General features: G+C 56.6%; 1 protein-coding gene across 3 annotated transcripts in view; it reads left to right on the forward strand.

Annotated features, from left to right (window-relative positions):
- The first annotated feature begins 755 nt into the window (after positions 1–755).
- The window catches only part of PSD (pleckstrin and Sec7 domain containing), a 39,510-nt gene continuing 13,744 nt past the window's right edge, over positions 756–26,521 (forward strand). Inside the window, exons 1-11 of one of the 3 annotated variants that reach the window (XM_088528823.1) lie at positions 756–1,221; positions 1,366–1,658; positions 1,747–1,857; positions 2,221–2,681; positions 8,566–9,000; positions 12,122–12,127; positions 20,945–21,145; positions 21,667–21,747; positions 22,307–22,419; positions 23,265–23,323; positions 23,815–23,904. In XM_088528823.1, the coding sequence (XP_088384949.1) occupies positions 756–1,221; positions 1,366–1,658; positions 1,747–1,857; positions 2,221–2,681; positions 8,566–9,000; positions 12,122–12,127; positions 20,945–21,145; positions 21,667–21,747; positions 22,307–22,419; positions 23,265–23,323; positions 23,815–23,904 (2,316 nt within the window). Of the gene's footprint in view, positions 1,323–1,365; positions 1,659–1,746; positions 1,858–2,220; positions 2,682–8,565; positions 9,001–12,121; positions 12,128–20,944; positions 21,146–21,666; positions 21,748–22,306; positions 22,420–23,264; positions 23,324–23,814; positions 23,905–26,521 lie in introns of all 3 variants that reach the window. The other 2 variants (XM_088528821.1, XM_088528822.1) reach the window with 2 other exon arrangements.

Here is a 26,521-nt window from a genome sequence, read left to right on the forward strand (position 1 = left end):
GGGAGTTTTTATCTCTGCATCTGTGAGAAGCCAAAAGGAGTCAGGGTGGAACCATTTCTGCACACCAGGAATTTGGAGAAACTTGGTGAGCGATAAATACAAGTTTTGGCTTGGTCGTAAGGAAGAGCAGTAACCCTGATGGGGTGCTGCTGAGGACGCCGGGTCCCTGTCTCCCGACATAACCTCCAGCCTCACTGGGGCCGAATAAACACCCCCCGGGCGGAGATGGCAGACAGCCCTGCGAGCTGTGTACGGGCCGGGGTGCGTGCCTGGCACGCGCCCCTCTGCCAGCATGCTCAATGCCTCAGGGCAGGGTGGTTGTAACGGTGTTTTGGATCTGCGCATGTTGACAGCTCTGTCTGCACCGTGGACACCGGCTGCAGCATGTGATGGTGTGACATACTTAAAACACAAGCTGACCTCCAAAGTGAGGCATCCTGCAGCTTCTGAGTGTTGTTAAACGTTCTCATGAGCTGTGAGTCTGGAGATGGGGCTGCCAGGTGCCCGTTCTTCCTGAGCCATCCATATCCCACACGTCTGGGGGTCATGGGTCTGGCTCCTGCCTGCCTCTAGATTCCCTTCCCCTTGTGCTCACTCTCCTCCAACCTGCTCCTCTTGCCTTTTTTTAGGGCTGCCTAAGGATGCGTTGCCCTTCAGCCCCGCTGTTGTCTCAGGGGCGTTGGGAAAGCTCCTCGCCATCCCTGCGCCACCTTGCCTGGCTCCAGACCTGACATCCCGCTGCCTCCTCCAACGGGATGGCGCAGGCCGGGGGAGTTGTCCGCGTCCGCCCCCAAGACGGCTGTGCCATCTCGTCCCCGCCGTTCACCCGCGACACGGACCGCAGGTCCTGGCTGGTGGCCACCACAAGCCCTGAGCCCGGCACCTGCAGCCCCCCGCGCTGCCTCACACCAAACCTCAACGCGGGCCGGCTGCACCTGCTGCGCAAGGGCCTGGCCCCCGAGGCCCGACGCTGCCCGCTGGGCCTCTACAACAGCACAGGCTCCCTGGCCCGCAAGCCGGCTGAGACGGGGCTCTTGGGCAACGGGAGCTGTGCAGGCGTGGGGCACGCCACGGCCCCCTGCACACCACGCCGGGGCACCCAGAGCCCCGTGCTGGCCTCCCCGGGCAGCCGCAGCCCTCTGGTGGAGCCGGCGTCCGATGGCCACAGCTCCGTGGTCACCTTCCGCTTCATCGAGAAGGCCAGTGTGAGGACGCTCAACGGCCTCCCGGGGCCCGCGCCCCGGCGGCAGGATGGGCCCCATGGCCTCAGCCGCAGCCTGGAGCTGGGCCGGGCCAGCAGCGCAGAGGAGGGGAGCCCTGTAGCCAGCAGGGTCCCGGGGGGCGGCGAGAGCCCCTGGGCGCCAGGCTCGACACCGGCATGTGACGGCAGCACCGGGCACGGCGGCGGTTCGCACACCCCTCCTGCACAGCCCAAGCTGCAGGAGCGGCTCGTCCACAGGCTCAAGCTTGAGGCATCCGTGTCTGACCCACTGCTGGCCAGGGGCAGGGCCATGGGGGATGCACAGCCCAGAGGGAGGGATGCCTGCGCCCTCAACACCAGCTGCCTCTTCAGCTCTCTCACCAACGGGCTGCAGACCCCCCCAGAGGAGCGGGCGCCCTTTGCCAGGAGCCCGCTGAACTCCGAACCTCGACTCCAGGTAGGTGCTGGCTCTGCGGGGCTTGGTGGCTGCAGTGCCTCTTCTGGGTCCTCCCACTTGTGTCCCTCACTGCGCTTGTGTCCCGCAGGGAAGCCCGTGGGCGTACCCCCGGGAGAGCTCGGCCCACGCCCAGCGCGTCGCCAGGGCCAAGTGGGAATTCTTCTATGGTGCTCTGGACACTCCCAGGACAGGTGAGAGGGTTGTCTCTCTGGGGTTGTCCCTCCCTGGGCAGGGGAGATCCTGGCGGCTCAGTGTGTGCAGAATCAAACCCCTGCCATGATCAGGACCAGCCATGGAACCGGGACAGCACATGTCCCCACGGTGCAGCGCAGGCCGTGAGCACGAGCCCACCCCATCCCATCTCTGCCTCTCCCAACATGTTCGTTTTGCTCCAGGCTCACTCTTCTCTCCTGGGTGCCCCGTTGCATGTGTGAGCCTGTTCTGAGCGTGCACACAGTGTCGCAACAGCAGCTTCCCTGGCGCACCTTGGGTGTCCTCCCCAAGGCCAGGGGCCCTGTCCCTAAGTGCTCTGGGCTCTCTTGCAGGCTGCTCTGTCCCAAAGGCTCCCACCGCCCCGGCCGAGCCCCCGCCACAGCCCAGCCACGTGCTGCCCATGGAGCCCCAGAGGCCGGTGGCCGAGCACAGCCTGAGCCACGTGGAGGTGGAGATAGAGATGTCTCCTCCGGGCTGCAAGAAGCCTGGTTTTTGTGAGACCGGCATTATAAGGAGGACGGTGAAGTACTCTGAGACAGACCTGGACACCGTGCCGCTGAGGTGCTACCGCGAAACCAACATCGATGACATCCTGGCTGAGAAGGACGAGGTAGACTCGGCTATTGAGAGCCAGAAGGACAGCGAGAGCAACCCAAGTTTTGCGGGCACGCCGGGGAGGAGGGACAGCACGCCGGAGGAGCCCCCTGCCCAGGCCACCACCGAGCAGCAGGGCGAGGGTGTGACTGTGCGGGACGGCGAGGTGGACGAGGATGACGAGGTGTTTGAAGCGACGAGGCAGAGCGGGCAAAGGTGAGGCTGTGGGCATACGCGCAGAGAGCTCCTCTTGCCTGCTCTTTTATCACCTGTGTGTGGCGAAAGGGGCCCTGCTGAGAGGGCCAGGCCAGCATGGGCAGTGGAGTTGAGGCCATGGTGCTGGGCAGGGCTGGGGAAGCCCTCGCCGCCCGGCAGGGGCGGCCGGTGCTGGTGATTCAGCACAGGGCACCGTGCCACAGATCTGCCCCTACACGGTGAGACCTGCAGGCCAGGTCACCTGCCTGAGCCACAGCTCAAGGCTTCCCTGCCAGGTTAATCCCCCCTTGCCTCCCCTGTCCTGCCTGGCCTTCAGGTGACAGCACTAGGACATCTGAGTTCACGCCGTGCCTCGGTGGTGCTCTGTGCTGCCAGGCAGTGGCCACGCTGTCCTCCACAGATGTCTGTGCCCTGGTGGCACGGCAGGAACTCTCTTGCTTGGTCACACTGGTTATTTGCTCTGTTCAGGAAAGCTGTCTGTTGTTGAAAGCTGTCCGTACTGTTGTTTTTGGCATCATTTTTTGTTTGCATGGCAAAATATTCTTTAACGGGGCACTGATGACAGCAGAGGACGCTGTGGTTGTCATTCAATTGCCCATGCACATGGCCAGCTCATCTCCCTGAGGTGCTGTCTGTCCTGCACTGTGCGCTGGCAGCCAGGATGTGAGCCCAATGGAAGATGGGGCCTTGTAGCCTGGCGGGCTACTGGAGTGTGGAGTCAGACACCCATGTGACTAATGAATGAGCTCGGGAGATGGACAGGCAGAGCAGGAAGCTGAGAGAAGAGGCTCAGGGCATGACCCAGAGCCCATGGATGGTGCTGGCCCTGCTGAGGCTGGCCTGAGGGCAGGCGACGAGCTGCGTGAGCAGTGATTTGGTCAGGAGAGGAGGTCTCACCTGCACCTGCGGGCTGCTGGGCACAGCAAAGCTGGCGATAGCCACATGTGAGGAGCCAGGAGGGCGCGTGCTCACACACCTGCGGGCCTCGCTGTGCGCGAGGTAGATGAAGGAGAGCGAATGGGGATATTTTTGATGTTAGCATTGAAAAGAGATAATAAGAGAATAACTCCAGGTCCCATAGGGGTGCCCCTGCCCTGGGAAAGAAAAGCATGAAGTCCTTGTGCTGAAATGTGTGTGTGTTTCATGGGGAGAGCTGGTCTGCTGCGGGCTCCTGCAGCCCCCCCCTCGCTAGCGGAGGGGACAGGTATGTCTCTCCCTGCCTCCTGCCTGCTCCTCCAAAACATAGGATTGTACAGAAAAGCGGAAAGTGATTTTAAGAGGAAATGTACTTTTATCCAAACAAATTTGTGACAGAAGTTTTGAAGGTTTAAAGTGATAGTATTATTGCTGCACACAAGTTATTTTATATGGCCTTATTTTATTTCCAAGCATGTACTAGGAGCCCCTAGACCTGCTTTTTGTCCCCTGCAACACCTTTTTGTAGTTCCCCAGGCAGTACTAGAAATCTTGGAGTATACTTAAATGTAGTGCTGCTCCCAAACACAGTGCTCTGTGTCCCATTACCAATATGTATATAGAGGTGTCACATTCCTTTTATACGACTTCTTTGCCATGTGTCTTTCAGACTTTTGCATTTGCAAACCCCAGAACATTCCCCAGTTAGATTCAGACTCTGTGGACAACACTTTGAAAATCAGAAGTCCAGAAATGTGAGCTTGATTCATATCTACATTGCAGCCTGTTTATTTATTTATTTTGCTTCTGCACTGTTTCTGCACTCTGCAGCTGCAGTCCTCCTTCCTCTTTGCCAGTCCCCAGTAATGATGTTTTCTATTTGAAGCTTTCTGCCTCGCCTGCTCAGAGGTGGCAATGCTGGGACGATTAAAGCAGCCTCCCAGCAGCTGCGCAGCTGCTCTCAGCCAGGCCAGCCCTAATGAAGGGGCCAGCGTTTTGGGATGCAGTCCCAGCAGTTGCTCTGCACAGCAGGTTGTTAGTAGCTGGGAAGAGCCAACCCCACAATATTATTGAAGCACCCAATTCCCTTTGGAGGCTAATTCACAGCATCTAGGCATGTAAATCCCCTTGAAAATCTAGCCTTAAGGGTTTATCATCCTCTGCAATGGGGATTTTGGCTTGATGCTATCTTGTTGCCCTTGATATTTTGTGTAAAGAGCATCTTGTGTGATTTACCACCCCAAAGTAAGCGAGCAAGCTAACAGCAGGCAGGATGTCTGTCCAAAAAATCCAGTGCAAAATCAAACAAGTGAAGAAAAGTGACAGAAGAAGCAGCGTCGTCTTCCAGCCAGTCTGCTTGCTGAATATATTTAGAGTCAGATCTACCACTCTAATGACTAGTCTAAGCCTTTACTGTCTTTAGTCCCATTAGTCCTGGGGAGCTGAGACCTGTCAGCAGGAACGGGCTCAAATCCCTTCCTCCCAGAGCAGCATCAGCTGTGGCTGCCAAGCTCCCGCTGTTGGTGCCTGGGAGGGCCAGCGTGGCCCGCGGCACCCGTGGCCTGGCAGATAAGGGGCAGAGGGCTTTGCAGAGTGGTCCCCAGGACCTCTGGCAGGCACAGGGGTGGCAGGAGGCAGAGCTATCTTTTCTACTAGCCACTGGAGCAGTCTGGACCAGGAAAATGTTTAGAAAATCTGCTACTTGCACAGAGAAAATAGCTGCAGGGCAAGCCTTGCTGGGGATTAAAAAGTGGTTAAGGCGACGATTTAATCAAGCGCTTAAGCGTAATGCTTAAGCCTGCTGCTTAACCTGCCTCGGTAGCCACAAGGCTCTCGCGTTGCGCCGCGGCAGAGCCTCAGTCGCAGGGCCCTGCATGGCCGCAGAGCTGGGGCTCGGTGCCGGCAGCAGCCGCCCCGCGCCAAGGCCCCCCGCTTCCAGGTGGCCGGGAAAGCCAGGGGACGCCGATATGTTGTGATGGGTGAGGAGGGGCACTGAGGGACTGTAGCACGAGGGGGCAGGTGAGAGTGAGCAGCCAGGTGAGGTGCGGCTGCCCCAGCGCCCGTGGCTGAGCATGGGTTGTGGTTATGACACTGAAGCTCAACAGCAGGCAAACTGCAGGACATGGGCTGCAGGTAAAGGAGCCTGGGGAGTGCAAGGAGCCTTCAGTGCTTGTCCGCAGATGAGCTTTGCTGAGAGGGGAATAAGGTGAAGGACCGTTGGGCAATGGGGTAAAACCTTGTCCCCACCATGCTTAACTGGGACCCTTGTGCAACTCCTGCTGCGTCTGTGCTGGCAGGAGGAACAAGGCATGGCAGGGCTGTAATCGGGGGCTTGGGGTGTTGGTGATGAGAGGAAACCCCTGAGACCCTCAACAGAGAGGACTGTCCTCCTCTTCACCCTCCTGCCAAGGACCGGGCCGCTGGGCAGCACCAGCAGGGAGAACCGCATGAGTCCTTCCCCTGCCGCTTGCCTGCAGCGGTGGTTGATCAACTGCAGTTACTTGGAGCCCATGGGTGAACCTCAGCCCCTGGCATGGGGGCTGGGCTATTCGTGTGTAATGCAGCACGGTTGTCATCTCCCCTGCTTGCCCACCTGGCCCATTCCCAAGAAAGGAAGGCCCTGGCTCGAGCACCAGTTACCACAACCAGCACTGGAAGCGTGTTCACTACTCCACTGCTCATTGCTGTTGTGCAGATATTTAATTATAGGCTTCACGTCTGCTCCTCCCAGCTGCGTTTCCCTTGTTTTGCAACCATGTGCCTCTGCACGGATCTTTCCCGCAAATGGGAGCGGGACACAAGTCGACTGGCAGAAACCAGAGCCAGGAAGTCTGGGCAGCGTGCGGCTGGCAGGGCAGCTGGGTCTGAGCAGGAGGACTATGTTCAGGCAGCATTGTGCCTGTGGTACTGCGACTAACCCGCATCTCAGCTGGTTTGTGTAGAGCTGGCTTGGTATTTCAGGGTGGAGAAATAGTTCCCAGAGTTTGGATGGTGGGGAAAAACAGCTATATTTTTTTTCTGTACTTTGACAATGTACTTGGTCACAAGACTGAGCCCAGTTCCCTTAGCCGCTCCTGGGACAAGGTCCCTTCTGTCAGCCGGCGCTGTCCTCTCTAGCACAGCTCATAGCCCTCCTGTTAGATGCTAGATGCAAAGTGAAGTTGGCAGCATTAGCTTCATGTAGTAGAAGGTTGCTAGACAGCAAGGGCAGCGAGTGAGCAGTTGCACCTGTAAACTTGTCTATGAGTGTTAGATAGGTCTCTCTCCCCTTGACCAGGCCTGTAAGGAGCCACCCCTGAGTGCCTTGTAGGAGAATGGATAGGAGCACAGAGCAGGACTGTGCAACCTGGGGAGATGCCAGCGGATTGACAGGAGCAGCCTTCACCCTGGCCCTCGTGCCGCCTGCTTGCTCGGCCGAGCTCCCCTGAAGCCGCCTGGCCTGCTGCTGCAGGAAGGTTGTCAGCCTGCAGCCCAGTGAAACAGTAGAGTGTGGTTTGTGAGCAGTGCACAAAGGCTAATTAATTGAAAGTCATTTGGTGCTTGTAATGGCAATACATTTTCTGAGCCCTCTGTGCAAAGCTGTTTGTTCATAACAAATGTTATGACAAGCTGGATCAGTTCTTCTCTTTTAATCAGAGACGACAGTGGCATAACAAGTGCTTTTCTGGTGCCTTAATAAGGTGATAGCAGCTTATGAGTAAAATTGGCTTTTATGATTGCGTTTGTGCTTATACAAATGAAACAGTGATGTTCCCTGTGTTGGAAATATCCTTACTGTCACATGCCTAGATTGATAGGCTGGCTGTAATTTATCTCATTTACCTGACAAAGCATTCAAGGGTTCAGGATTTAGAAACTCTTGCCTTGGGCTGCACCCAGGCATGTCCTAGAGACAGGCTGAGCCTTGTTGCTTCATATGTGACAAGACAGTTACCAGGGCTAAGCTGGGCCTTTGGGTTGTGGGCCAACACACAAGGGCCTCGAGCCCAGAGTTGGGTTTAAGGCTCCCTACAAACTGCCTGGGAAACCTGGGACCTCAGAATATCCATGTGGTGAGACCCAGCAGGGACAGGGGGCCAGCCAGCAGAAAGTGCTGCTGCCGCCCAAGTATCTCTGCCCACCTTCCTACTGTAGCTGAGCCATGGGGCAGCAGAAGAGGATGTGGTTAGGATGTCTCCATGAGGAGCAAAGCCGTGGGTTTTGATTCCTGCCCTTGGGATAGGGTATCCTACTGTCTTTCTGGTATCATCCGTCGTGTTACTTTTCACATGGTGCTTTGGCTTTGTCGGGGAAGGTACAGCCTAATGGTTAGAGCAGTCCCTTGCGAGCTAAGCCTGGCTCATCTCAGCCTAAATCTTTTGCAGGTGCTCTAACCACTCAGGCATCCCACTCCTGCTTTAAATCTATTATTTTTATTTATTTATTTGTTTTGTGCAGAGCTTGCAGGTGAGCGTTAGGCACCCTCTGGGCACTTTGCTGTGAGACCATGGTGGCACATCTGCGGAGGAAGGTGCCACATGCTTGTGAGCAGCCTCAGGAAGAGCATTCCAGGTGCCAGGTTGCGCTGAAGGCACACAGAAAATTTGGGCACTTCCAGATTTGGCTCAAATGGAGCTGAAGTGCCATGTCCTGCTTCTGGCTCTTGAGCCCTTTATTGGATCTAACCTCCAGTCAAGTGACTGAAAGAAGTAGGCATCTCATAAGCTTCTTAAGAGGATGAGCCACGAAAGGAACAAGGTCTGTGGTGCATTAAAGGAGAAGCATATGTCTGGAGGGAGTCTAGTGCAGTCCCTGTTCCCATGATGTCTTGGAAGGCGACACTTTTCCTTGGAGGCCTGGCATCCCACAGATGTTTAAAGGAGATTTCTGTCCTCCCCAGTTTCCTTCTAGAGCAGCACAGGGCTTTGGGTTTTGGGCTTTGATCCCTTGCTCCTCAGTGACCAGTTCTTCTCACTTTCTTTCCCTCTAGGGTCATGGATCGAGACACACAGGGTATGCTCAAGTCTCCAGTGCCCTTTCTGCTAGGGCACAGCCTCTCCAAGGATGGCATGGACTCTTTCAGCAAGCATTTTGAGAGCATCATGGAGTCCCATCGAGCCAAAGGCACATCTTACACCAGCCTGGACTCCATCGACATCCTTTCCTCCCCAGCCCGCACTCATGGGACCGTTTTTACCTTCGACCTCCCAACCCTCACTCCAGAAGTACAGGGACAGATCCGAGACAGCGCCAAGCTGATCAAAGAGAACTTTGCTCCTCTGGCTCACTTGGAGCCAGACTCTGGGACCAGTTCAGCCACAGATGCTCCATGGACTGCGAGGGAGGAGCGAGGGAGGCGAGGGAAGGGTGTTCAGCACAGTCCTTGCCGCTCGGAGGACAGCACTCCCTTGGCCTCCAACATGAGGTGAGTGGTCAAAGTCATCTGTTACCCACCTGGGCCTCCAAGGATGGGCATTCAGTATAGTTCTGAGCAGAGCTTGATCTGTGTCACTGAGGAAGAGAGGAAAGGTCAGGACTGTGTGTGCTGTATCTTCAAGTGATAAGGACAGTCCTGGATAAAACATGAGCTGTTCCTGATGGGTTAGAACAGGTCTGGCCATGTTAAGTGACTGATGACGACAGAGATCACTATGATACTGTGTTCGGTATGTAGGTGAAAGCAATTTTTGTCCTTTCCTCTTGGCTTTGGTGGTGCCATCCAGCCTAGCAAACGGGGAGTCTCAAGATTTCAGTCTGTAACTCCCACTGCAGGCCAGTCCAAAAGCTGTGCTGTCTGCAGAGAGGCCTATCAGAAGTCAGTACTGGTAGATATCCAAGAGCCTTTTCATCCTGGAGGCCCAGGCCCCCTGCTACTCTTTTGTCTCTCCCCATGTGAGCAGCAGCCTTCTGTTTCCTGAAGGCAAGAGTCTCACAGCCATATTGCTCTGGCCTGGCTTGACCTCCTGAACCTCCTCAGCTTTGTGCGGGGAGACCAAGAGCAGAGAAGAGCTCAGCCACTAGTGACTCTCTATACACTACACCCAGCCTGCTGTGCCTGGGCTCAGGACGGCCACTCCTCTTGGAGAGATCTCTGCTGGAGCAGGCTGGGGCCCCACCACTTCCATTTAAGACCATGTTCCTGCTGAGTTGATGCCTTGTTTGGACTCTCCTCCCTTCTCAGAAAGGTCTTAGCTGGTTGGCAGGCTTCATCTTTGCCTCTTTTCCAGAAAACATTCAACTGGAGTGCAGACAGGTCCCCTTTGGGTGTCATGCCCTATCTCATGACTCGTCTGCAGAGCCAGTGGCTCTCAGATAACCTGTTGTCTGTGTCACACCAGCTTCAGCTTCCCTATTTCTGATGCCTCCCTGCAAGATGTCCCCTCTGTACCAGCAACCTGTTGTGTAATGTAAGAGCCTCCTGAATCTTGCAGGCTTTCCCCACCAATGCCTAGTGCTGGGAATGGATGTGCTGGAAAGAAACTTGCCTTTGCCTCAGCTGTCAAAACGAAATGTAGTGTCACTACTGGCAGTAATCAGTGCTGTCCTCATGGGCTCAGCTTGGGGTGACTACGTGGGCACTGGGCTCTGTGTCACCTCTGGCTGCCTACAGTTCCAGGTACCTGTGGTACCTCACGGTTTTCCTGGGGACAGAGGCACTGATTTAGGCCTTCCCTTTCCTTAGGACAGGCCTGACACTGAAGCCCAGGCAAGGTGGCACAGAGGCAAGGTGACATCTATGCTGCAAAGCTGGTCATGTCTGAGAGGCACAAAGCAGCGAAGGGTGGCAGTATCCAGCCATGATCTCCGCTTTCTGGAGGAAGAAGCTGCTTCCTATTCTTCTGCCAAGGCAAAGGACCAAAATAGAGCACCCCAGAGAAAACAAAGGGACAGCATCTCACTTATTCACCAGGCGCCTTTTACTGTGTCAGTGCCTCTGCAGGGGTCACAGGAGGAGAGGGGAGGAAAAGACACGGCTAAGAACAGGAATGGCAGTGAAGAGGCTTAGGAGAGGCTTCTCCTCAGCGGCTGCTGCTCGCTGCAGCAGGGAGCAGCAGCAGTGCCCAGGGCAGTGCAGCTCTGGACTCTTCTAGCACAGGTTTCGGAGCAGCGTTGGGCCGTGACAGAGGCCAGGGAGGGATCTCCCCTGAGCAATAGCCTAGATGTGTTCCGGGCTTGTTGCCATCCTTCCTAGCCTGGGGAAGATGTAGTTGAAATATGAAGAAACCATCCTGCCATATGGATTGTTGATGACCCTATCTTCGCTGTCCCTCTTATGGTCTCCTGTCGTCTTCCAGCCCTGCCTAGCACCACGTGCCCCTCTGCTCTGCGGAGTCAAGGAGCCCAGGGAAACTCAGCTGCAGCCCTTGCTGCATAGCCTGGCCTGGAGACCCCGTGGCTTGGACTTTCCTTCTGTGATACTATACAAGCTAATCTAGCCTTCTTAAACATGTGCACACACACTACCTTCCCTCGTCCAGAAGTTATTCCTCTCTGGTAATTTTTTTAATTGCTCAGCGCAAAATGCCTCCTTACGTCTTTCCACATGTTTCCTCTTGGCCCAGTTTCTCTGCCACAGCCCTGTGGGCTGCAGTTGACCTGCACAGCCCCTGCATTAGAGCGAGCGAGCGAGCGAAGTGTCCTGGCTCCAGCAGTGCCTGAAGCAGCTGCTCCAGGAACAAGCGTGTGAGACCTGGTCTAGCAGCCGCAGGGGCTCGGGGCGCCGGGCTGCAGCAGGCAGCAGCACGGCAATCTGCTCCCTGCACCCTGACCCAGCCTTCCCTCTCAGCCCTCCAAGAGATCACAGGCACGGAGGCAAGTGTGGTTGTGATCCAGTGTCTTACCCTGAGGACAGGACTTAAGATTTTAACAGGTAGTGTGAACTACTTTGGGAACCAGTGTGGGATGTAGGGCACTGGATGCTGAAAGCAGAAAGTGCCTCTCCCGGTTCAAGCAGTGTGTAGCTGTGTGATGCTCCTAATAATGGGTCTTAACGGAAAGAGCTGGGGAAAGATCAGGAGCCTCCCAAGACTCTGCGCTAATGATCACCTGTGCCAGTGTGCCTAGAGCAGGGCATTCCCAGCCAGTGCCATGAGCACAGGTGGATAAACTCCCTCCACTGCCCCCAAGGCTCAGCGCAAGGTGCAGCTCGCTGACTGGCACCTTGTGTCAGACGTTGGCTGCCACCCGCTTCTCTCTGCCTCTTTTGGCTTAGGAGACTGGTGCCGGCTCCCTCGTGCTGTGCTCAGGCTTTGGGAGGGGGCTGCGAGGTGCCCCAGCAAGGCCTGGAGCAGCCCTGCAGCGGGAGCTGCTGCATTGCACCTCCCAGCAGGGAGGGCAGAGCTGTGCTCTTGGGTAGCTGCGCTGTGGATCTGGCCAACCCCAGCAGTCCAGACCTCTGTGTGCTGTCAGGGGCCTGTCCCACTTGAGCCTCTGAAATATCTGGCATTGCTATTTGCTTGGGTTGCTGATACATTGGAGTCCAGCTTGGATGTAATTGCTCTGCAGCCCACAGTGCTCCATTTCTGTTGGTGGTAGAAATGGCAAAGTTGTAAGTAGCTCTTATGTTGACAGTGCATGGATTTGGTAGTGGTTTCAAGCTGTGGTGTCCTCGCTGTCTGCCATGATGTAATAAGCTTGGTTTGTACATCCTCAAGGCTCAAACCAAGGCTATGCTGTCCCCTGCTTTTATCTTGTCCTTCTTTGTAAGAGATTGGCCCAAGTGAAAACATAGCAAACTCGGCCCTGGCATTGATCTGCCTCTGGTGTCCTTGGTTAGACAGTGCTGGCTGAACAGCAAGGCACTGAGACTGCCAGCTAGGAGCTGGGTGAGGAGGCCACATCAGGCCCTTCATCCCTGAGCTCAAGAAGAGCCTGGCTTCTGCCTTTCCCTGGGGAAAGGCCTTCCCGCACTCCCCATGCTAGGAGCCACTTTTCCCTTTCCACATTAGATAGCATCTGGCAATGGGAAAGGCTCTGCTGGGGGGCTCCTGAGAGGCACCCCATGGTAGGAAACCCCATAGAGGGATACCCTACACGGTCCCTCTGCTCTACTGCAGTGAGACACGGTGCAGTGGGACCTCCAGCAGCTCCACGAGTGCCTGGCCCTCGCTCTGGGGACAGGCTGTGGGTTGTTGCTCTGTTGGGGCAGGCAGTGACGGTGTGCAGGGCAGAGGGCTGCTGCGGAAGCAGCCTGTCCGTGGAGCAGAGACGGTGACGCTGGCGCGAGCAGGAGGCAGGCTGCTGCGGGCGGGTGACACAGAGGGTCCCTGCACTGGCAGAGTGTGCGGGGCCGGGGAGAGGGAGAGGTGCGAGGGGCAGCCGTGGTGGCTGCAGGATGATCGCCCCGGCGCTGGCAGCCGGAGCATTGCAGTGCGCGCTCCAAATCCCAGGGCTCTGCAGCAGCGCCGGTGTGAGCGGCACCGCGAGCGCAGCCAGGCTGCCGCAGTACCAGACACAGGCCAGGCTGTGCCCTCCCCACCACCGCACCGCTCAGGGCATCAGCCCCAGGGAGCCTGGTGACCAGCCCTGAGGAGCTTTTGTCACCACTCCTGGGAGGCGGAGAGAGGAGATGTTAATTGCCCCACATGACACCTCGGCGGGAGATGAGCTAGGCAGGCTCTGCAGGGACCTGCGGAATTGGGGGCATCGCCTGAGGTGGGACAGAAAGAAGGGCACGCAGGAGACCCAGGCAAAGCGAGGTTGGACAGTCCCCATGAAAGGGCTCGGATGCCAAGGTGATTGGCAGCAGGTCCCAAGTCTCGCTAGAGGGAGAAGTTGGCCATGGAGACAGTGTTGTGTGGGCGAGCAGGGAGCTCCCAGGGCTGGCAGCCACCCCAGGTGGAGGATGTGCTGGGAGCAAAGCCTTTTTCCAAGCCAGATCGCGGCTGCTGGCGCGCGTGCCGGAGCGACGGGGCCGTGCCAACATGCTGTGCTGCCTTTCTTTATAAGGTCCCTTTTGTAACTGCAGCAGACAGTGAGCGGGTGCCTCCCCTTGCAGGCGCCGGAGCAGGTTCCTCAGCTGGTCCGGAGTGGCCTGAGCACTGCGGTGTGCTGGGCAGACTGGCGGGCCGGCGCAGCACCGTGCCCAGCCGGGCGCCCCAGCTGCCAGGGGCCTGGGACAGCAGGCAGGGGTGGGATGCAGGGTGCAGAGGGCTGCGAGAGGGATGCAGGGTGACAAGGATGGAGCCATAGAAAGGAGGGACGGCGTGGGGCACAGGCGGGTGGCCAGTCTGCCGAGGCCATTCCCAGCTGGAGCTGTGAAGGGCAACAGGAGCCGATCTCGGCAGAGGTGGCGAGATCAGGAGCTGCAAACAGGGCTTGTGGGGAGCAAGGGTGAGGGGCCTGGGCTGCCACAGCAGGCATGTGCCCTGTGTGTGTGCAGGATGTGCACGGGGGCACCAGCAACACCGCAGCATGCTCGGGTATTGCAGAGGGGGAGGAACTGGCCAGGGCAGAGGAGGGGGACGAGTGCCAGGGACACATGTGCCCGCCTGGAGCCCCACGCACACGCAGCCGAGCGCTCGATCCCAGACGGGCAGGCACGTGCACACCAGTGAGCTGGAAGCGCTCCATGCTGCACACGCATGTAGCGGGAGTGGTCCTGGCACATGCAGCTAGCGCGGAAAAACGCCGGGACACCCGCTGGGACAGGCAGGGGCTCCGGCAGGTGGCCCGGAGAGCAAGGTGGCTCCTGGCGGGAGCGAGCCCCTCGCTGAGCAGAATTGATGGCCCCAGTCGCCACCTCCCCTGTGTGAGCGCAGAGCCGAGGAGGAGGGGGAGCTGCGGTGAGAGACAGGCAGAGACAGCCACACGCAGGATGAGGAGGGAGGGAGGGGAGCCAGGCAGGCGCGGAGGCTGCATGGGAGCCGATGGGAAGGGGCCGGAGCCGCAGGGCCTAAGCAGGGCAGCCGCGGAGGGGCCGGGCGGCCGCATGGAGAGCAAGGGGGAGCAGGCGGCGGCCCGGGGGCGCCAGCCACACGCAGCCATGCTCCGAAGGGTCCCTGCGGTGCCGGAGAGCCGAGCCCTCCTGGGAGGGCAGCAATAGGGCCGGAGGCTCTGCAGTGTCCGGAGGCTCCGCAGCGCCAGGAGCCACGGGCTGCCGGTCCCGCGGCTGCCCCCTTGGCCCAGGCACCGGCACCAAGGTGATGCCGCGCTGGCCTCCCAGCTGGCCTCAGGTGCCTGCTTGGGGGCCCTGGGGAGCAGCGCAGACTCCGAGCGTCCACGAGGACGTAGCCGAGTGCCGCAGGGCCCTGTGGAGAGCCGTGCTCCTCGGGGCGGGTGCAGGAGCAGGTGGACCCGGGACCACGCTGCACATGCTAAGCAGCCCCGCCGGGGAGGCTGCAGTTGGGCTCGCAGGTCCCAGCGCAGAAGAGCTGCTCCTTCCTGAGACCAGTGCCACAGAGCTCTGGGCAAGGTGGCCTCCTGTGCCTGGCTTTAATTGCTGCTTGTGTGACCCCATGGGTCTTGCTCCAGCCCTGTTGGCTGGGCTTTGCCCAAAGGTCTGAGAGATCCAGGTTTCCCTGGATTAATACCATGACATCTCTGTCTCACAAGGAGAGGCCGACCCTCCGCCTGGCTGGTGAGTAACCTGATTTTAAGGATCTCGAAGCCTGTGAACTCTGCAAACTGTTGGGAGGACTCAGATGCCTAAGGAGACAGTCCCTGTCCTCTGCAGAATTGGGGCTGTCTCCTATGAGATGGGCTGGTGGGTCAGGGGAGAGGATGAGGAGGCACCTGTGAAGAGGGACATGCTGTGGGGGAGGGTCTGGCTTTGCTGTTTGCTCCCCCGAGGAGCGGGATGGAAGAGGGGTGCCAAAGTCCCAAATTAGTTCTTACCTGGCTCTCATAGCGAAAATGTTTGAGGCTGAAGGGGCCTCTGTGGTTGGCTGTTTTGAGGAGCAGCTCGGAGAGAGCTGCTAGGGTGAGGAAAGCAGGGCTATCTTGCCTGTGGTTGGAGGCTGGCCTGGATGACCTTCAAGTGTCCTCCCAGCCCGAACTTCAGTTCTGCTGGGAGTGAACCAGCCCAAATCTTGGCGGTCATAAATCAAAGTCGTTCCACTGAGACCAATGGAGGGAGCTGCATTTTTTTTTCAGCTCAGCCAAAGATCCGGTCTGGTACATTCTGAGCTCTCATATTGGGCAGGCTGGGCTCGCTTGGCTGAGGCATCATGCATCTAGTCAGGCGTGTGGGGTAGCAGGAATGGAGGGCAGAGTGCTGGTCTGTCCCATGCTCGTGTCCCCCAAGTTTGGACCAGGCTCCCTGCCAGTCTGGGTTCAGGAAGCAAACTGAGGTTCTGTGCTCTGCCTTGGCGAGCACGAAGCACTTGGATCACAATCAGAATTTTTGAATTTCCTACAGCAGGTGACTCACTAAGAAATGTATCATGCAGGAGCTGGACAACCAGGAGCTCAGTAGAGCATCTCCAACTCAAACCCATTGCCATCCAACTGAGCTTGTGCCCAGGGATATATCTTCTTCCCCTTTCCTGAGGCGTAGGGTACTGGGAAGGGAAAGTCCCCACCCTGCAAATACATCTGTGCTAGGAGAGAGGAGCTAGAGGTCAGCCCTTTTGGGCAGGCTTTTCCAAGCTAGGTTTATGGCTACCTGTTGTCCAGGAGAGAAATTATGAAGATTTGTTCCTGGTTGCTGACAGTTCCTAAAGGAATATAGTGGCAGGTGAGCCTGGGTTCATGGTAGGAAGGTGGAGAGTGTGAGGTGGTGACACGCTCCATTCCAGAGTGGAAAGGTGCTCAAGTCTCCTAGTGGGCTCCAGACAATCAGTACGGGCAGGACTCCCCACAGCAGCCCTTGGCACTGGGGTGAGATTGCCCTTGGGAGAATAGACAGCGTAGACAGGGGACATGCTGTGCTCAGCATAGTGTGTGGCCCTTGAGGGAGCTCCTGCTTGTTCCCCACTTCTTGCCCTGTCCCCTTCCCACCAGTTTATCTCGCTAGAGTCCGGACAGAGCGTTTACTCCCTATACAAACCCCATGCATTTCCCTCCCTCTTGCCCATACCTGCGCTGGATGTGAGCTCCCAGGTGCAAGGCACATGCTTTTTGCTGGCTTTTAAGCTGTCTCTGTGTGTGCAAGTACTTGTGTGCTGTCACACGGGCAGCTTGAGACCATCTCTGGCAGCATCACGTACGCTTGGAGCCAGGAACTCCCCTGGGCAGTCTTGGCCCCAAAACCCGACCAGGCAATCCCTGCTCTAGAGCCTGGTATTTCCTCCTAGGAAACTGGGTGAGCGTGCTTTGCTACAGGCCCTCGCCACAGGTACGTACTCGAGGGAGCTTGGGTAGTGACAGCAGCTGTCCCCTGGCTTTTGCCACCTCGAGACAGGCCTGGGGGACACCAGCCCCTGAGGAAGGGTATGTGGCCTGCAGAAGGGATGCTGGGCGTGTCGGGTGTTTGCCATTTGCCTGAGTCCTTATGCACATATTGCTGGAGTGGAGCCCTTTGTGCCCAGGGATGTGGTGGGTGCAGGGGACAGCCCAGCCGCGGGGCAGGCAGGATGGTGCTGAGCGAGCTTTGGGTCTCCTCTGGGATGACTCTTCTCAGGTACACTGAGAATACCTGTACAACAAATTTGATCTTTATTCTTTAAGTACAGGCCAACTCTTCAGATGAAAATATTTCTGATGTAAAAATATTATCTCAGTGGTTCTTCAAGCCAAACTGAAATGTCAGTGTAGAAAGTATGCTTAAATATATGTGTGTGTGTGTGTATATATATATGTATATATATATGTGTATATATATATATATCCTCTAACACATTAGGTCACTGGCAGGACAATTAGCATCGTCTCAGTTGCCTCAAACATGCACGTAAGCTCTTTGCTCTGTTTTGCATTTGCTTGAGGATTTGGCTTTTAGTCTTTTTGGTTTTGGCAGAACAACTTTAAGAAGCACGCTGTGATCCTTGTGCACCTATTTCAAGAGGCAAGGCAAGAATTGCAGCCACAGGCTGGGAGCCTGCAGGAGGAAGAGTTGTGAGGGGCACAGAAGTTCCTGTGGAGGAGCCTGAGTGGGTGCTCGGCCCTGGGGAGGAAAGGTGAAGCGCACAGCTCGAAGTTAGCTCATGGAGAGACACTCAGAGCACTAGGTCTGCCACAGGAGACCCGTTGTGGTTACCAGCCTTGAGGCAAGGTCCAAATCAGGCTATCGGGTATCAGGATAGCAGGGATATTGGCTAAGAATGAAGAGTCTTCAGAGTGTGACTGAGCAGCTGCTTGCCCTGGAGGTCCAGCTGACCTGCAGGGGAGCAGCGCAGGGGTGGCTTTGGGTTTGCTAGCTCAGCCTGTGGCAAGAAGAGCAACTCTGGAGCTTTTAGGGAAGGAGACAGTGCCGGAGCCCCTGTGATTGCAGCTCATAAGGAAATTACAGTCACCACAAGCTGTGGGCTGTGAGTGCCAATTGCTGGGTGGATTCATCTCAGCATTCCTGGGAAGCAAAAATAGCCCCTGAACCCTGTTCTTTGGCTGGGGGCACAGCGGTGACATCCGTGCGCGGAGACAAAGCGGGGCCGAGGTCTGTGCCCAGGGCTGGCCCAGCAGCGCCGCCCTGTTTGGTGCTCAAACGCCGGCCAGCGCTCCCGAGGGGTGGCAAGTACCGGGGCCCGCCCCAGCGGCACCGTGGGGCACAGCCGGCCTGTCTGGGGAGAGGAGCAGCTCTAGGCACGTGGCCAAGAGCTGTTCCAGCTGCTTGACCCCAGAGCCACGCAGCAATCTCAGGTCTGTGTTATACAGTGGTTTCAATGTCACAAAACAAAGCTGCGTCCGCCTGGCGTCTGGAGGGGTGCCCATGAGGCAGGGTGTGCTGTTTGTACAGACGGTGACCCTGAAGGCCTCCTGCCAGCCATGGCCAGAAGCTCCCCAGAGCACGCTGGCCTGGGGCCAGGAGGGGGAAGCAGGTGGACCCGAAGGCCATCCTCATGCTGCTCCCAGGAACGCAGCGCAAGGCCATGGACAGGCGCTCTCAGGACATCTGGAGCCAAGCAGGAGCCAGATCTCCTCCTGGGCCACCCACTGGGACCTCACAGCAATCCCTCTCCAGCGCTGGCAAGCTCAGCTCCTGGAGGCCACATCCAGCGCATCTCCCTCGGGACACAGGAGCTGGAGACGCGTCTGCCCACCAGCCAACGGACCTGAGGTTCAGAACAGCTCCCCCTGGTCCCAGCTCACTGGGGTGTCGAGAGGGTGGGAGGAGGCAGGCGGGAGCCCCTCCGAAGGGGAGAGGGCAGCCTCGTGCTGCGATGCAGAGCTATCCAGGGATGTGCTGCGCACCAGCTGCAAATGCAGTGCGGGAGGCCGGCACTGAGCGGCGGGGAGATTTTGTCCTTAGTGGAAGAAGCAGAGTCTCAAGGAGACTGGTCTGTATAATTGGCTCAGGAGAGTAGGCCTCTTAAAAGTCAATTAGAGACTTTTAAAAATAAATCAGGCTGGAACATTGCTAGATCTGCCAGAAAATTTAGGCGAGGTCAGAGTTGCTTAATGTTCACTGTTGATTAGGTTCTGCTTCTTGTTGGGATAACTTGTGTGCGCTGCGTCAGACTGCTCCGGAGACTCAGCCAAGAGAGTGCTTCCAACATGGCCTTTTAAGGCAAGGTGGGTGAGAGCGGATGGGCAGCCTGATGAACACAGTATATGATGTTGAGGGGTGGGAAAACAGGGTGTTTTCCTTAGTCTGCCCTCTCTGCGCCTCAGCTTTCCCCTCAGTGAAGGACTTGGAAGTTTGTGGATCGGAAAGGCTAAGGGAAGGAATTAGAGTGTTCTTTTCTTGAGTAGAAACTGTATTCAAAGAGCAGCACCAAGAGTCTGTCCAAGTTAAAAATGAGTGCAGGTATGTATGACAGCATGTGATGCATGCAGGTAACTGCTCCTCACACACATGCACGCAGAGGGAGATGAAGATCCTTCAGGCCTTGGTGCAGGGGCAGCGAGCAGGCAGTTAGAGCATCCTCCCATGTTTCCACACCCCAGCAACACCACCCTCATAGGCTTTGAGCAGGGATGGTGTTTCCCATGAAGACCTGGTGAAACAAAATAGCAGTTCCAATAGCAATAGTTCCAACAGCAGTTGCGATAGCAGCAGTTCCAGGACAGTCAGGAGGAGATCCGTGAAGTGCTCTGTGGTGGCATTTGTCAACACATTGGGGCTGGGGTGGTAGTTGTTGGCAGCAGCTCCCAGGGCCAGGAGCAAAGGGACGGGGGTGTGAGTGCTACAGGAATGTGTGCCCTCGCCCTCTGGCACTGGGAATGCAGACCTAGCAGTGGACACTTGGGGTGCTGAGGAGGTTTGTGCTAGAGCTGTGATGGCAGAGGGTGAGTCCATACGTGACACTTTAGAGCTGCAGGGTCAGAGAGTTGGGGCCTTTGCAGTCTGTTACAGGATGATGGTTTGCCGTAGAGCAGAGAGAAAGCCGGAGCTGTGAAGATACATCTACTTCCAGCTTCATCAGTTACCTGAGAGAAGAGAAGCTGTCTCTTGCCTCCATTTTAGATTTTGGAAAATGTATTTTGTGGGCTACAGGGGCTTAGGAGATGTGGATTCAGTTTCTGACTCTGTTCTCAACATGTTGGATGACCTTGGGCTGGTCACCTCAATTCTGGTTTAGTCTTCCCTCTTGCAAGGGGGAAACGTGACAGGCCTCCTTGAGAAACTCTTGGAAAGGTCATAGAGAAAAGCTCTGGCTAACGGCAGTGAGAAGCCCCATGATAACCATGATCTGTCCCCACAGGTGGGCTCAGCTCAGGCAGGCTTTTCACTTCTAGACTGGGCCTCTGCTGAGAGATATTGGGTGAGTTAACCATTCTCCAGAGAAATGTAGGCTGATGGCGCTCATGCCTTATGCTCTGGGTATTTGTCCTGACGTTTGTCACCTCCACTGAGCAGAGTGCTTGACATCCTCGTGAGGGTAATCACCGAGCTTTTCCTCAGTAGGATGTAGGCATGGAAGGGAGAATGAAGCTACTGGCAAGAAGTGAGAGAGCAATAGTACGTTTCAGCAGTTCAGTGTAGTCAGCTCTTTGGCCCAGTGGTCTGCTTCAGGGAAGGGCTCACAGGATGGCTTCAGGCAGAGTTCCTGTCTCTCTGTACCCAGTTTGGAAATGGCTTTGCGCTGCTTGGGCCTGTCATCATTCAATGGAAATGTCCTGTTGCCTCTTCTCTCTTCCAGCCACATCCCCAAGCCTTCACTTAGGGCCTAGGCCCAACCTCTTAGCATCTCTACTGACTTTGATCGTAATGCACCCCAGCAGCGAGCAGCAGGCCTCCAAAGTAGGGTGTGGAGCCTGGATTTCTTGAGAAGCTGAAAGAGCAGAGGATCGATTGGTAGACTAATGTGGAGTGTCTGTTTCCATTACAGCAACCACCCCCTGAGCCAGCTGGTTTCTGACTCAGACTCGGAGATGGACAGCATGGAGCAGCTTGCCCTGGGCAGCACGGACACCCTTTCCAATGGGCACAAGGCTGACCTGGAGGCTGCCAAACGCCTTGCCAAGAGGCTCTACAATCTGGATGGATTTAAAAAAGCAGATGTGGCCCGCCACTTGGGGAAGAAGTACGTGTGGGTATTCACAAGAAATAGCCTGCTCTGCAGGGCTGCCATTCCGCCTGCCTGGCCCACTGGTGCACCCACAGCTGCCCTGCAAGGCACTGGGTTGTCAGAGGGCCCCAAAGCCCTCTCCCCACAACAGCCTGCCTGTGCCACACATTCCCTCTGCAGCTCTTAGCACCTAAGAGACACCCAGGTTTGATACCCTCTGCTATGATTTCATCTTGGTGAGGATGCCTTTTGTAAGGCATCAGAGTATAGGGGACTGGCTGGCTGACCTTCCTTGGGCCCTTACAGCTCTATCTTCTCTAATTGTTCTTACTTGCTGTATGCTCCTGTTGGATCTGTGGGTGATTCCTCTGAGCTCTGTAGAGTGTATATTCTCAGCGCACTCTCTGACTTCGTGTCTCCTGGGGGGCCCCCAATCTACTGAAATCCACTCCATTTCTCTTCTTCCTGTCATCACCATGTGGGGACATTGCTGTCCACACAGTCTGGTCGATCCCACTCTCGCTCCCTCCTTTCTTTTTCAGCAATGAGTTCAGCAAAATGGTGGCAGGGGAATATCTGAAGTTCTTCGTATTCACAGGGATGAGTCTGGACCAGGCTCTCAGGTCAGAACTCTGTGTGTGTGCATGTGTGCATGTGCCGTGGCCACCTGAACGGGTCCAGCAGATCATGCCTTCTGCAGCTCCTCACCTGTGCAGAGAGCTGCAGGAACAGGAAGGCCCCACTGCTCCCACTTGGAGATCTCCTTACCTCTTAAATAGCGGGATTCATTTCCCAAAGCGCCTTCCCAGCCACACAATGAAGGAAGAGCATCCCTGGTCTTAGCTCATGGGCCAGTGCAGTTTAGGAAAAGTGAGGCTTGCCTATAACAGAGTTGCCAGTCTTTGAACACAGAACCTTTGGTGCCAACCCAACCTCGTTCCCCAGTATAGTCTCTAGTGCTTGACCTTAAGTCTGTGCTATGCTGGCTGGGTATGATGCCAAGGACTTGGAACAGAGTCCTGCTGCTGCCTGAGCAAGGTGTAAAAAATTGGGACTTCACACGTCACACACGGGGCTAACCAGGAGGGGACAGAAAGGCAGTTCCACTCCCACTAAGAGTGGGTTAGAGAAGCTGCCGGAGGACTGGGTTTGCAACTTACACTGCTGCTGCTTCTTTTTCAGGTCCTTTCTAAAGGAACTGGCCTTGATGGGAGAGACACAAGAGCGAGAGCGAGTGCTGGCTCATTTTTCCCAACGTTATTATGAGTGTAATCCCAATGCCATCTCTTCTGAGGGTAAGAAACACTCTGTGTGCATGTGTGTGTAAGTGTGTCTGAGTATTTCTACTTGAGTGTGTTCGTAAACTTGGAGAAGGTGCCTGAATAAAACCAGAAAGCAGTCTGCAAGCATGTACTACTGCCTTAGGCAAAAGCCCCTGTTACAGTGATGCCGTCATTTCCCTCAGACCACAAGTGCTTTAGATAGTTCTATTAAAACCTGCTCCAGTCTGAAGATGTGCGATTAGGGCTCAAACCATCCTTAATTCTGACCTTGAGCAGATTAGCTCCAGAGGCAAGAGAAGGCCCTCCTCACCACACAGACCCAGCCCTCAGATCCATGCCTCAGGGAAGTCAGGTGAGAAAACTGGGGTATGGCACTCAGCGGGGCCTAGGGAAGCACCCAGATTGTATTACTTTACCTGAATGTTTTATGTCTTTGCACCTTTCTTCTGTGTGTTCACATGCTGAAATCTGCCCTGGTTTGGCTTTGTGGGCAAGTGAGTTTTTGGCTGTCTGGCTGAAGAGGGCTGTATCGTTGCCACTTTGGCCGTGCTGGGAGCCGTACAATATTAGTTCAGCATCACTGCCTGGCTAAAGCGGCTGCAGGGTTGGAAGGGAGTTTGGATGCCCAGTTTTGGGATCAGCTTTAATTCAGTGGCCTCCTATTGACTTGCTGATGTGCTGCCAGCACCATGCCTACTGCTGCGTGTCCTGTGTGCCCAGGGTGGGAGGAATGGGCTCAGCACCGTCTTGAGCTCACCCAAAGGCATCATGTCCCAACTGATATCCCAAATGGATCAGGTCCCAACTGCAGGGCAACTTCTGGGGCTCTGATCACCTGTCCTGTGCTTGTGCTGCAGACGGAGCCCACACACTGACCTGTGCCCTGATGCTGCTCAACACAGATCTTCACGGACACGTAAGTTCCCTGTGCTCTCAGCCTGGTCAGTCCCCTGCCCTTTCGATCCTGAACTGCAGGTCCCAGGGGAAGAGTGAGGAATTCCCAAGGACAGAGCTGTGTGAGCGGGAGGCACGAGGGCTGTGCAGCCTGCCCTGGTCCCACAATGGCTGATCAACACTAAAGAGTCTGTGGATGAAAGAGGAGAAAGTCTAAATAAGAGTGGGAGCTGGTGACAGAGAGAATGAGGCTATGGAGGAAGACACATCAAACTGGAAGATTTGGGGTAGGGTGAGGAAACAAGACAAAAGCAGGCAGGAGGAACTCCTGGAGTCTAAGTAAAGCAGGAGGCTTCTCCACACCTCAAACTGCCCTTCCTGAGAGCTGGCTGACCACTCACCTGCACCAGAGAACAGGAAACTTGTTCCTGGGCTGTGGGAACCTTTTCCAGACAACAGTGCTCCCCTAGCCCTAAGGTAATGCCCTACATTTCTCTTCCCTGGCTTCCTCAGAATATCGGGAAGAGAATGTCCTGCTCCGACTTCATTGGCAACTTGGAGGGGCTCAACGGAGGCAGTGACTTCCCCAAGGAGCTGCTCAAGGTAAATCCAGTTGCTTTCCCTGGTCAGCTGAGCAGCAGGAACAATGACTGGAGTTTTGGATGGGGTCACATGGGTGACTGCATGGGATGCATTGAATGTGTCCATCGTCATGCTTGTGTCAGACTGTTGGAACTGAGGCAGCAGTAGTGATGTTCTCTTGGCTTGGGGATGGGCTTTGCTTCTGTGAGATTTGCTGTGTTCTGAGGTTGATCAAAGCTGCTGCCATTCGCAGGCAATAGTTGCCCAACCAAGTGTTCTCAAAGTAACGCCAGGTTTTGAAAGCCTTCCACCTGCTTGGTGGACGCTTCACGTGTACACAGGGCAGTCCAGCAGGCAGGAAAGCGGCATGCTGAATAACCAGGTATATCTGACTGTTGTGGCCCAGGCTGATTTTGTGGATGAAAAAAAATGAGGAAGGTTTAATAAAAATGGGGTGGTTACTGCTGCCAACGTCCTGTAAAGGACTCATGAAGTCCCCAAGTGCCTGGCCATGGCCAACAAAGCCAGAGAGGCGTTCCAGCTCCCCGGGGGGGCCTGCACCTGAGGCACCTGGGCACCGCTAATGCAGCTAGGGCGAAGGCAGCTCACCACGTGCACAGCAGGCAAGGACACAGTGCTGGGAGCACCCAGGATTTCCCCAGGACTCTGGATTGAAGTCCTGGCTGCCCTCGCCTCTCTGCACTGGGGGCAGGAGGGGGAAGCCTGGGTCAGCTTTCATGGGGTTGTGGTGCCCAGCTGCAGCCTGAGGCTTTACAGCATTATCCCTTTGGCACTTGGACCTTCCTGGCTCCCCAGAGAGGGCCTGGGAAGAGTGGGCCATGAAGCCATGCTGGTGAAAATGTTTCTGGTGATGTGGGCAAGGCACAGCCATGGGAAGGGTGGCCAACAGTTGATGCCCTGGAGCTGGGAATGAACCATGCTTCTGCAACCTGCCAGGGGGTCCTGCCTCGCCGTGTGAGCCGGTTCCCGCTGTCACACTTCACAGGGGTGTCCAAATGCAGCGGGTGAGGTGCCTCCAGCCGGGCTAGGGAAGGGCACGGCATCCCCAGCCCGGCGAGGCCGGCCCGAGCACGCTGCGGGGAGGCTGCTCGGAGGTGGGGAGAGGGCCGTGCCTTGGTGGGTGACTGTGGCAGGGCCCTGGCAGGGGCTGGTGACGGTGGTGTGAGCTGGCTCCTTCCTGCTGAGTCATGTGGGGAAGAAGCAGGGAGGGGAGCTCCCCTCAGCCTCGCCATGAGCCGCAGCCCCCGGCACCCGCTCAGCGAGTGCCCCGCCGCGCTGCGACACGGCCCTGTGGGCGCTGCAGTGCCGCAGCTGCCAACGCAGCAGGGCCGGCGGGGCCCGGCAGGGCTCAGTGCGGAGGCACCGCTGGGCCGTGGCCTGGTTGCATTTTTCTGCCGTGTCCCCCTTTTCCCGGCCGGCACAACCGGTGCGGGAGCAGAGCAGCTCGGTGCGTGTGTGCGCGAGGGAAGCGCTTGCTGGCTGTATTGCGGGCTCTGATGAATGCAGGGAGGTAGGGGACAGCCTGAAGGGACAGCCTGACCTTGAGGCTCATGTGTGAGCCCAGGAAATGGCTTCCCTCCTGTCATCGAGGTGCACCTGCGGCCAGGTGCTTGCTATTTCTGGGCCTTTGTTTCCCCATTTTGGGCCATGAGAATAGGATTAGTTCCCAAGGCAGTTGCAGGCCAGAAATCATTTGTGTTTGTGAAGTGCTACAGCTGGAAAATACTCATGAAGTGGAAGACGGGCTTCCACGGGGCATCCACAACACTAATGGGGGTTAATAAACAACTGCGGTGCAGGGTGACAAGCTGGCTCTGCTTGCAGGCTTCCATGGGCCTATTCCTGGCTGTGTCGCTGGCCCCATCATTAAGGGGTTAGCAGGAGCTTGTCCTCCCTCTCAGCCCACACTTCTCCAGTAAAAGGAGTTACGTGTTACGCAGAGGAAAAAAAAAAATCTTATCTATTTTTAAACCCAGCTGCAGAAAAGGCTTTAGGCACCCAAAGCAGAATAGAAACACCCCAAATAAGGACCCTGGACCTCTGCTCAGTGTGCTACTGTCGAAGCTCCAGACTTGCTCTTGACTTCTACCGGGGACCTTGCTCCTGCGTTAAATTTGCACCCCCAACAGCACTGGCAGGGGAATGAGCAGTGTCTGTCAGATCTCAAGCAGGGTGAGATAGGGCGGCAAGTGGGTGCTGGAGGGGCAGGTTTTGTGTTTGCGTGGCACAAGCCAGTGCTGCTGCCGGGCAGGGGCTGCGGGAAGGCTGCAGAGCTGCGCCAGCTGAGCAGCGAGCGCAGCCCTGCGCAGCTCTGCCGGGAACCCAGCAGCGGGGAGGCTGCTCTGCTAAAAATGGACTGTTCCCTCTGCAGCTGCAGTGCTTCCCACAGTTGCCTTTCTGCCGCCTCTGTATCGCAGCCGTGCTGGGGAGGGGGAGCAAAAGGCATCTCCGAGGAGCGGCACAGGGGCAGCCTGCAGCTCCTCCATCCCGCTCCTCTGTCCCCAGCGCTGGGGTCCCCCAGAGAACCTCTGGGTGCCCGTGGGAGAGCGTGGGGCACAGGGCGGCTGCGCTGTGGGAAGTGCTGCTGCCCGGCGCTGCTGTGGGGAGCAGCAAGGAA

This window comes from Tinamus guttatus, unplaced genomic scaffold, assembly GCF_059628265.1.
Source record: "Tinamus guttatus ecotype Peru unplaced genomic scaffold, ASM5962826v1 Tinamus_guttatus_pri_ptg000314l, whole genome shotgun sequence".
NCBI lineage: Eukaryota > Metazoa > Chordata > Aves > Tinamiformes > Tinamidae > Tinamus > Tinamus guttatus.